Here is a 12126-nt window from a genome sequence, read left to right as displayed (position 1 = left end):
TTACCAGATCTATCGGGATGTTTATCGCTGCAGACATGAGGCCATACTCCGTTGTGGAAAACAAAGGGTTTAAAAATATGGTGAAAGTGCTTGAGCCACGCTACGAAATCCCCTTGTGCACCCACTTTGTATGAAGATTGTGCCAGAACTTTTTGAACAGGAAAAAATCTAAATTGTTGCAGAATTATCAAAGGCATCCTCTATTGTAATCACCGCGGACGTGTGGACCTCCAGGGCTATGGAAAGCTACGTGACTGTGACTGCTCACTACAGATGCAAAGTCCAGTGCTACAGTCATGCCCCTCTATGAGAGTCACACAGGCACTGATAGGAGCAGTAGCAGAGTGAAAGTTAGAAAGGCAAAATACCAATATCCCAGTCACCACAGATAACGCCAAGATCCAAGTAAATGCAGTGATAGAAGCTGGACTGTGGCCCCAGATAGCTTGCTTTGCACATGTGATCAATTTAGCATCCCAAAATGGAATCTCAGTGAACCAGATGGTCCTTGGGAGGATCAAGAAGGCGGTTTCCTTTTTCCACAGAAGCACAACAGCAGCACATGTGCTTAAGACCAAGTAAGAAATGCTACAGCTACCAGCACACAAGCTCATACACGATGTCACAACAAGATAGAACTCCACTTATGACATGTTGGAGCGCTATGTTGAGCAGCAGGCAGCTGTATACTCTGCACTGACAGAAAAGACTTTGAAAAAAAATATCAGAGACATTGTCACCATTGTCACCATCGTCTGAAGATGATGTGAAAGTGGCAGAGGAGGTCCTCCAGGTGCTCAAACCCCTCAAAATAGTTTCAACCCTCTTGAGCACTGAAACTGCATCGTCTGTGACCATGATCCTACCTCTGAAACCAAGGATTCTACAATCCATGTCTCCAATTTAGGAAGACAGCACCATCACTAGAGATGTCAAGGCTGCTATTAGAGGGGACCTTAAATCCAGATACACCAACCCCCTAATATACAAGACTATCTTCATAGATCTACTGCACTTGATCCAAGGTTCATGTGCCTGACTCACCTAGACCCTGCCCTACGTGAGAGGACGTACAGTGATTTCACCATTGAGAATGTGGCTACTTATATATAGTGAATTACTTCTAATAAATACTGCAGTCTAGTCTTCTATGCTATTGTTATGAGAATCATCCATTTTTAATTGGAATAAAAATGGCAAATGTTATTGGATAGCTATGATAAGAAATATAGTTAGTTAATAGATCAGAGCCAATTTTTCTGCAGGGTGAAGCCACAGAGCCGTCACCCACAGAGGCATCTCCTCCACAAAAGAAGGCGGCCATGGAGGAGCATTTAGGGGAGACCTTTGCGAATAAGTACAGGGACAAGACTTTTGCCAACACCATCAAAGAGGCAGCAAGCAGTATGCCAGTGGATGGTGGTGATCCACTTGCATGGTGGAAAATAAATGAGTGTAAAAACCCTAGAGAGAGGGTGTTCTCCACGGCAGGAGACATAGTGACTGCAAAGAGGTCTACTCTCTCCCCAGACAATGTAGACATCCTCATCTTTTTGAAAAAGAATTTGACATTATAAGCTCGTCCACTTTTTCTTTCTTTCTGTTTTTATACTTTTTTAATGATGTGGACATCATTTTTTCTTTCACTATTGTTTAAAGGAAGAAGGTATCATCATGTCTCATATTGGTCTTTAACAACGATTTAAGATTTGATTTTAAGATTTGATTTAAACACTGGGTATTTTTAATGTTGCTAAAACCACAGGCAAAAGTTCCTTGTTGCTGATCTGAAAAATTATCCAATCCGTGACTCAAAAACTGTAATATGATCCGAACCGTGAGTTTTTTTATCCGTTGCACCCCTAGTATAAATCCTTGTAAACATCCACATTAAGTGCAAATGTTTTGCACTGCCTAACACGATTAAGAGCATTTCTGCACGTGCACGGTTGGCGCGTTCAAATTCATGCATATTCCACTCGCCAATTCTCATTGGCCTTTTCTCAAAGATTAGTGGCGTTTGGGGCTCCCAAGAGCGACCCCTAGTGTCACCACATCGACACAACGTCTAGTTCCCTCCATCAGGGAACGGAGGTTACAACAGTAACCGAGACGGTTCATACAATATGCCATTTTTTTAATTTTAGTGATTTATCGCAAAACGGCATGCCATTAAACACAATGACCACATTCGTATGCTCAGTTTCAGTTAAAATATCCTATATTCACTGTGCATTATCACGTTGAGAATTAATGGATGCATCCAAAAACTGCTTTCAGAGACTTTATTTGGATTTAGGATGAAAATAAGGTGCATTTCAAACTGTTCTGAGACCAGTGCAGACAGATAACCCACTGGAGGTGAAGTAATTCACAAAATAGTGAGCAATGGGGCCTCCTATAGCGCTCTATGCTCTATACGTGCATTCGATCCAAACTTCCTTTTTAAAGTTCAGTTTCAGGCTGCAGATGATGTTTGGACCACTCAGCATGTTTGGCAGACATGGGGCAATGATAATCAGTACACAAATTCCGAATTTATAATGTATAATTTTATTTTAACATGGTTTGCAGTGATTGGATGATGCTGGTCAATACTTTAAATTATAATTATTTATGTCTATTTCTGATGTAATGTCTATAACATCTCAAAAACAGAAATAATCATCTGTCCTGGAAACAATAACTTAGTCCCACTGTCCACATATGAGGACACCCATTTTTAGGAAAACTATTTGGTCTAAAAATGTTTCTTTGGGGCTACTAGTAAAAAATATAATATATATAAGAAATATAAAAAGAACATAATTGAGTGAAGAGGAGTGTTGATTTTTTTGTGTTTTTGGACAATGCAGCCTCGTGTTTCACAACATATTTTCTGCATGTGAATGGACTGTCTGTATGTTTAATTCAAGAGTGTTATATAGGATCACAGACTCACTAATGTCACCAGTTCTGCTGTATTTTGCCAGGTATTCCAACCAATTTCTTTTAATAATCTCAGATGCTAACGAACTCCATTTCAATGTCATCTTCTGATATTTCCTACTATTACAATTATGTGAAATTAAACAGTAAGCTGGCCAATTGCCCCCCCCCCCAAGAACTACAAGTAATTATGAAACTATAAATGTACCTTTATTCACATAAAAACAATAATGTTATTTTTTTACCTGTAGTTTTGCTCGAAAATCATAGATGGAAATTTTTATTTTGACCCCCCTGTTAATAATGGATTACTCAGTAAATATTGATCCATGGCATTTAATAAATTGGCTTTCATCCTCATTTATTTTTATCTTTCACCAGTAAAATTATATGTAAAATGAGCCAAAGAGTTGACATGGAATGACCCAACTGGGTTTTACTGTAACAGTGAAGACAAAGTATTTTAAAGAAGATAGATTTAAAGATTTTAACTAGTAAACTAGTTGAAGGCCAGCTTGTCTCTCAGCCTGATTAGCTTAATAGTGCATAACACCCTACTAAAAACCAGCAAACTGATGAGTCTGACCAGGCTCAGAGACCAGCTAAGCAAACCAGTTTAGGCTTCTTTAAGCTGTTTTTTTTTTTTTTTTTACACAGCAAGGTACAATTCCAAAAAAGCATAACATTTTCAAGTTACCATGTTTTTGGACATGGTACCTTAGCAATATCACAGTTTTGTATGCAAACTTCATCCCCTGCCTTAGTATATTTTCCTTCTTCTCTCATGCTGGTATTGACCAGCAGACCCTCACCACCAGATCTGTTTCCAATTAGGAGCAACATTCCAGACCAGGGTCAGCAGAGCATGTGCAAAGCCTTAATTCTGTTTGTCATTTTTTTCCTGACAAAGTTGTAAAGCATTGGTAATTGTGAGCAGATCATTTTTTTGCTCTTGAAACTCAAGCGTCACTTTGTGTGAATGCAGAGACAGCGGCTACCATGTGGCGTAGTCACCCTGTCTGCTTTTTGACAACACAATTAGCTGTGCTGAATGGTATTTGCCATTACTCAAAACACTATCTGAGACTATAGCCTATTTTTCTGACTCAAGTATTGTAAAAGCATATGCTTTGTTATAGATGTTATATATGTTTTTGTATTACCTGTGGTTGGAAAAAGTGGAGGTTCGGGGGCATCAGAGAGGGTGGTCTTTTCCTCTCCAGCCAGTGGCATACTCTCTCCTCCTTCAAACATGCCAGACACACTCACTGTGTATTTAGTGCCAGCCCTGAGATGAGAGCAATAAAAATCAGTCCTCATTCCAACCTTCAAATCTAATTTATCAACCCTAAAAATACTAATTGAAAGATTAAGTTAAGAAAAGAAAAAAAAACAGGTGTTACTTTAGCAATGGATCTTTAAAAGAATAGTTCAACCAAAATGAATGAAAATTCCCAATTACACATTATACCCATGTCGTTCCAAACCCATAAGTGACCCGCTCCACCATTTTAAGTTGCATCGACTCATTTTGATGGAGCATGTCACATATGACATTCTTTCTTCTGTGGAAGTCTAACAAAGATATTTTGGAGAATGTCCATGATCTTCACAATGGAGGCAATGGCTGTCAAGCTCCAAAAATGAAAAATAAAATAAAATAAAAGTACCATAGTACCAATAAGCAGAAGTGCAATGAAAATCTTCCCCCTTTTCCATAGCTCTCCAATCTTATTTAATTCAGATATGGCACATCCAGATGTGTTGTGCTAGCTTAGACATCAATAACGAGACAAGTAAGAACCAATGGCAATGAAATTGACATTTGAAACCTGTGGTGGAGTGTAAGTTTATTAGTGATTTAAATTCCTACCTGTTCCTCACACAAACCCATCATTTGGCATCAAAAGACTTGGAATAAGGAGCACAAGTCATATGGACTAATTTTTTCATGCTTTCTTGTAATTGTTTTAGCTCAAAATAAGCTCAGTCCCCATTATGAAAAATAATACTGTGGGCATTCAGCAAAATATTTCTATTTTTAATCCACAAAAGAAAGACAGTCATACAGGTTTGGAACATGAAGGTCATGACAGAATGTATTTATTTTTGGATGCACTATCCTTTAAAAAAATGCAATAACACACAAGGGAAAAGAAACACAGAAGAAGTATCACAGAGGTTTGTCAAAGTTTATCCTTGTTGTGGCATTATGATTACCAATATGACTGTTTAAAGAAGAGCGCAAGCCAAATGAGAGTAGTGTAATTGCTTGAATATCATCTTGCGGTAAAATATGTAAAATGACACAGCAAAATGTTACTCTATGAATAGAGATAACCACATGCAATTTAAAATATGTTACCTAAAAACAGTACCATAAAGTACTAGGGTACTAACATGTTTTGTTGGATATGGTACAGTGGCTCACAGCATTTATGGACATGTACCATTTCAATTCATTGAAGTAACAATGAGTATCTAAATAACATGAGAGTACAGGTACATTATAGACCATGGAAAGTACCATGGTATTATCACAGTACATTTGCATAAGGCTAACACATTACCTGTCTTATGAATCCATGGTTTGTGATTGTAATACATGACAATATGGATCAATATACAGTATATTTTACTGCATTGGCATTTCATACCTTAGCTCTTCCAGAACCACTGTGTTGTCATAGGGTCCAACTAGCAGCTCTCCAAGGTCCACTTCCTGTCCAGTGGGATGGAAAGTGACCTTATAGCCCTTCACATCTCCAGGTGCATGGTCCCATGTTACCCTGAAACTGGTCTTAGTGGGCTCTGAAGTTTGCAGGTTTCTGGGAGCTTTGTATAGAGACACTGAAGAGAGAACATAGTGGTGAATTAGAGAATTAACTTCTGCTTCACTTCAAGATATCAAATCATCAATTACTATTAATCCTGTTGGTGATCAAAGATAAACTTACAAGTGGTTCCTTCTCCTTGCCTTGCTTTCCCATCACCAAACTTGTAGACCGGAACCACGGTGATATCGTACGTGGTCAAGGCTTGCAGCCTTCTCAAGATGATGGTGTTGGTTCCACCTGGTACTTTGGAGACCAACTGACGCCCATCCCCCTGAGGTTTATACGACACCCTATAATTGACAACATTGCCAGGTGCTGTTTGCCATGTCACCCGCATGTTTTTTTCAGTTTCTTCTGATACTGTAAGAACTCTCGCAGCTGCAGACACTGGGGGAGATAAATGAAAGGGAATAACCATTAAAGGTGAAGTATGTAATTTTGTATTGTAAAATATTTTCATTCTTAATATGCAGACCTAACTATAAGTAATTTGATGGTTAATTCCCCAAAAATGTGTAAACACTGTACTGTAGCTCTGTTTTTTTGAGCATCCCGACCTGCCTGACAGAGTGACATTGGGTCACCATTGGGTCTGGTGTCAGGCCACTCCAACCAATGGTGTGAGATTAGGGTGGGGCTATATTTTTGTCCGACCAATGGAAGATGGGGGAGTTTTGGGGAAACCTGTTTGAAAGCAGTCATTGTGTTGGCTTGACAAAGCCAACATACTCTTATTCTACAGACATGGTTTAGGATTTTTCCCAAATTCCTAAACTAAGATCAAAATGATCAATTGTAACTTCTCCTATAGCTTTCAAGCTACATCCACCAAATTTGGTACAGACCTTAAGACTGTTCTGACTTAGTGTGCTATGTCTTTTCTAACTGATCGAGCTTGCGGTTTCCCCATAGCGGGCAATCAAAAATACCACTGACTTATATTGACAGAAAGTTCACACGGCTAAGACAATTCAAATAAAAAAAAAGTATCTCCCTTGCTTTTTTTTCTTTCTTTCTTTCTTTCTTTCTTTCTTTCTTTCTTTCTTTCTTTCTTTCTACCTATCTGTAATGTCTGTATAACCATCAAACTTAAAACTAGTTTAGAGACAGTCGCACACCAAAGGCTTCTGCCGGACAACATGGCGTGTTCTAAATTGGAAACAATTGTTTTCTATGAATCTACACACACCGCCACCACTGCTCGCTGTCTGTTGGTGGCACCCAGATATGAATCTGGATGCTGCTCAAATTTCTGCTATGCCATGGAGTGCAACTTGAAATGTTTTTCATTAAATTGGTCCCAATTAATTTTCAAAGGACATAGATTAATTGGTTTAGCCATCACTAGATTATATATTGTGAATATATATCTTTAATATAGCCTGCACAATGTATTTTCAGTATTTTCAATGTATGTTTGTGGTTTGACAACTTGAATAAAACAGTTTTCTACACTAACCTGCAAACTCATTAATTTCACTTTGTTCATTCCTGAAGAAGTACAAAGACCTTCGTAACTTTTGTGTTTATGGTAATAAGATTCACAACCCTGGACTGCCAGCTGTACCGCATTGAAGTGTCCAATCATACTCGCATGTGTGACGCTTCTCGTCCAGTGTACAATCGCCTTAAGTCTTTGTCATGCCAACAAAAAAGTTTGTCTTGACCGAATTTACCTATTTAATTTACCTATTCTATTTGGTGACGTTAGTGGCACCTTACAAATGTTGAGCATTCCCAAACTGATTTATCCATAACTCCTGGGATCAAAGGAAAACCAAACTACCCAAATGAGGAAAGTTAATCGGCCATTATAATCTTGATCCAAGATTGTCTCAGAATCTCCAAGCCGGGTGAAACCAGACATGCCGAAATGGTTGTTCATCATGCATAACACAGACATTCTAAAACCGGCTATAATGTTCTCTTTCCATGCTGTGACCAGAGAGGATTTACGCAAGAGGGAAAAGGAATGAATTGTCAGGCTTTAAATGATCTAAAGAACACTTTCAGATGGAGAGACCTTCCACAAAGTTGAATGGATGGAAAACAACTTTTCGAAAAAATAAAAAAATCCTAAAACCAAGAGGACACAGTGTGTTGTCAGTCCTGAAGGAGTGATGGCAGACATAAAATGCAGATGGGAGTGACAAAAAACTGTTTTCAGCTCCACTGCTAGACTTCTTAGAAGACAGAAAATAAATAAGCAGCCAGACAGCAAGATAACCTGATAGCAAATTTAAGACATGCTTAATCATGCTCATATACCATGTGGTACACAAGTCTAAGACCACTAGTAAAACTTTTCTATTTTTTATTATTATCTAATTTAATTTTATCAATATAACAATCTGATAAATTGGTTCAATGAATACAAAGAAATACAAAGAAAAAAGTGATAATATGGTCAAATATTAAAAACGGGCTTATATTTGAAATAGTTACTTAGATACAGCACAGAATCTTAAATATTTCTTCCTCATTTTATGTCATAACTTCCAAGTAAAACTGTGAAAGAATCCCAGATTTTCAATATGGTCTTAGACTTTTGATCCCTACAGTACATGAAAAAAAAATCCACTAAACGGGAATGAGTTCTCCCATTGATTTATATGTAAGAGTCTTGTAGAGTGTGTCGAATCCTGTGTCCCCTGATAGCAGAGAGCATGTGTAAATCATTAAATCAGGGACTACACACACTCTTACTCTTCCATACACTTCAGCATATGTTAACAAAGCCCACAGCGGTGGCATTTCAAAAGAAACAGTGGCAATGACACAAACCTATGGCAATGACGCTTTGCACGTGCTAACGAAAGGAACTGTAAGTCAGACTTTCACTTTTTCCAGAGTAAAACGTTTCTGTATTAGAGCCTTTGTTCTCAGCATACATCAAAGCCTCATGTCATTATATTGCTTTAGGAGAGGGGTTGAGTGCATTTAAAAGAGCTGTTAAACTCTGAATGAAGATACAAGGATAAAATAATACTAGATTCTGAAGAAAATGAGAGTGGTTGTGCTTGCCTGTGCAAAAATTAGCACCACGATGCTAGGATGTTCTGGAAGTTTGCCAGGGTGTTACTCTGTGGTTGCAAAGATGTTTTCTGAGTAGTTTTTAGCATGTTGCGATGGGGTTGCTAGTGTGCTGTGGGTGGTTGTTAGGGCATTGTTAGGGTGTTTTAAGGTGTTCACTTGGGGCTCCAGACTTACAGAATGACTACTGAGCCATTGTGTCCTAAGCTGAAATATTTAATTAGTTAAAAAATGGAATGGGAAATTTTATTTTGTAGGTGCTCTCACAACCATATAAGGAAAATAAAATATGCCCTCTTGCAATCATTTAAAATGTACAATGTAATAATCATCAGCGATCACATGTTATAAATGTAATCCGGTAATCTGGAATTCAGTTGTGAACTCACTGGCGGCTGATTCACTGTATGATTCTCTAACAAAGTGACTCTGATTCATAAAACAAACCCGGTTCAAAAATATATTTGTCCATGAATCAGACAATTCGGGTCCCTGTGCTTGTTACATACAGTGAGCTCATCTTAACAGAAAGGGTGAAAAGAGGCATAAGGTGTAATTCAATAACTAATAATTCTGTAAGATGATATCTGATGAAACTGCAAGTACTGTACACACACAATTTGTTTCGACTGTCACCAATGGCGACTAGAGTTCAGGGTAATGTTGCAATAATTTTATTTCATTTTTCATTTGTGAACATTTTAGATGTAGTCTGGAGCCATGTCACTAATCATTTAAAATTAGCTGGGAATTGTTTTTTTGTTTAATTGGATTTTAATATCTTTGTGCAGACATTAAATGTCCAGTGATCCATTCCATTTCCTTCAGTACTTGTGTTCACATGCAAAATGATAGGGCAGCTGGTCTATGGTGCATGTCAATGGAATATTCTCACATTATGTACAGTATATCAAGGATTTTTGTCCTCTCAGGGGTAGGTTACTTCAGGACGAGAGGCCCACCTCAGATGGAGAGAGGTAAAGTGTGTATGCTGGATGAATTAAGTGGGTGGGAATGGACCTACCATCTGTGGTCTCCTCTCCATGAAGCGGTTCTCCCTCCTCCCGGCTGTAGGCAGCATACACAGAAACCTTGTAGCGGGTCTCCGGTGTCAGGCCATCCAGAACAGTGGTGGTAATGTCCCCGGGGACCGTTTTCTCTCCAGCTTCCTCTGAAAAGAGGGATTTCCAGTTGACCCGATAAAGGCGGACATTGCCAGGGGCGGCAGTCCAGGATGCTACAAAACTGCTCTCCGTCACATCCGAAGTAACCAGGTTCGAAGGGGAACTGAGTTCTAAAAACAGAAATTGAAAAGATGCAAAAGTCTAGGAGCAGAGAACCTATACAAACATGTGTGTAATGATTTATTCTAACAGCAATAACACCTAAAAAAATGACACTTTTGTCAAAACTGGATAATACAGTATGATGCAAGTTTATTTGTGTGTAAATTAAAAACACAAGGATTAGTTCTCCTGAGGAATGGTTCCCAAAAATGTTACCATTTACTCATGTTGTTTCTTTCTTCCTTTCTTCTACCTTTCTTCCAAGGAGCGAAAGCATTTCTTCATAAAACAATAGCATATGGTGACCATGGGCTGTCAAGTTCCAAAAATGCCAAAAATACACCAAGAGCACAATAAAAGTACTCTCTATTCCAGGTCTTTTGAAGCCATCTATACCATGAACCATAATTTAAGACGTTACTGACCTTATCTTCCCCTCCACCATTGCTCTCATATCTAGATTGTGCTTCATATTCAAACTTGACACGTTGCGATCTTTTATCCACTTCAACTCATATATTATGCCATTTTATATATATATAACTTTATATAACATTTATATATATATATAACTAGGCCTAGAATAGAATATTAGAAACTACATCAGAAGTTGTAGTACTTTAGTAATTAATAGTAATTTTTTGCCCTCACATTTTTATTTGGGGGCATTTTTGTCACCTTTGGTGATATTTTTGTCTGAACCCCCCTTCATTTCTGGCCCTCTTGTATTGTTGTGCTAAGTTTGAATATGTACAACCACAACATTTCCCCACACAAAGCTATCGATTTTAGATGTCAAATGAACTACTTTTTTTAGGATACTGTTATTGTACATTTATGTCCTTTTTGGACACTGCATGCTTTCATTGTAAGGAAGGAGTAGCATCAACATTCTGCTAAATGAGAGTAAATTATGCATAATTTTCATTTTGGTGCAAACTATTTCTTTCTAAGTGAGCACCCTGGAAAAGTGCTCTGCAAAAACAATCTCTCCCACTGCTGCCACACATCTGTCACCACATCTACTTTCCATTGAACACGAAACCCAATCCGTTAAACACATACTGCTAAAATTGCAGATGTAGATCACTTTTTGTCCTCGCCATACCACCTACCCTCCCTCTCTTACTTCTTCTTAGCTGTATGTTGAGTGGGTCGAAGCAAAAAAGAGGAAAGCGACCTGAAAATATATGAAAATGTGGTAGTGCTTACAGGCTAGTCAGCCTTTTCTCATCCTGTTCTCCTGATGAGAGTTTGACCTCAGGACAGTCACCTGTCTACCACCCACTGAAAACTGCTCCTCAAATTCATGTCAAAAGGGCCAATTGTCAGGCTGAAACAGCAGGTCAAGTTAAAGTACAATTAAGTATCAGTGGTTGTGTCATTGATAACACAATAACTAGATATCATAAAGACTCGGGACGATAGAGACTGTAAATCATAGCTTAAGAGTTCAAGAAATTTAACATTCCAAACTCTTTCAGGAGAGAGTAATTCTTCTTTGACATCTGAGTAAGCAGGAGTGCCGGAACCAACCTACACCTCAACTGAACTTAAGCTGACATAAAAATATGCACACTTCTGGCACACACATTAAAAGTAGTACAGCGTGGCAAATGACTGAATAGAAATTACTACTAGCTGCTTTGAGTCATTGCTTTCCTCCTCTTGATTTACAACAAAGATCAAACTGATGTGTTGCTCGAGCAATCAATAAACCAGGCTTCGATTAGCCTAAACTAGTGATGAACTCTCACAAATCTTGCTTCTTAAAACTTCAAATCCTTAACAAATCAATAGTTTCGAACCAATGTTTCAGAACAGGCATCATTCTAGTCAAGTCACGTTTCATCAGTAGGTGTCGCCAATGTGTAGAAACTCAAGCATGTAGATATAGTGAATGGTTTTATTGGTCATTAGATTCAATTATCAGAAAAGCTTAAGTTGAGTGGCCCAAATATAATCTGCAGCATGAAACGTAACTTTAAATAGGAAGTTTGGTTTGAATGAACTTACTGCATAGAGAGTTATAGGAGGCTCCA

At 38.2% G+C, this 12126-nt stretch overlaps 1 protein-coding gene across 6 annotated transcripts in view; it reads right to left on the bottom strand.

Moving 5' to 3' along the window:
- Positions 1-12126, bottom strand: part of col12a1a (collagen, type XII, alpha 1a) — a 112092-nt gene that overhangs the window by 74913 nt on the left and 25053 nt on the right. For 5 of the 6 annotated variants that reach the window (XM_052145093.1, XM_052145094.1, XM_052145097.1 and 2 more), the window contains exons 14-17: positions 9823-10092; positions 5886-6152; positions 5586-5778; positions 4092-4216 (exon numbers count right to left, since the gene is read on the bottom strand). The exons of the other annotated variant lie outside the window; for it this stretch is intronic. In XM_052145093.1, the coding sequence (XP_052001053.1) occupies positions 4092-4216; positions 5586-5778; positions 5886-6152; positions 9823-10092 (855 nt within the window). The remainder of the gene's footprint in view (positions 1-4091; positions 4217-5585; positions 5779-5885; positions 6153-9822; positions 10093-12126) is intronic. 6 annotated transcript variants of the gene reach the window in all.

This window comes from Xyrauchen texanus, chromosome 16 (assembly GCF_025860055.1).
Source record: "Xyrauchen texanus isolate HMW12.3.18 chromosome 16, RBS_HiC_50CHRs, whole genome shotgun sequence".
NCBI lineage: Eukaryota > Metazoa > Chordata > Actinopteri > Cypriniformes > Catostomidae > Xyrauchen > Xyrauchen texanus.
The sequence above is the reverse complement of the archived record's forward strand: the minus strand, read 5'-3'. Positions and strand labels throughout refer to the sequence as shown.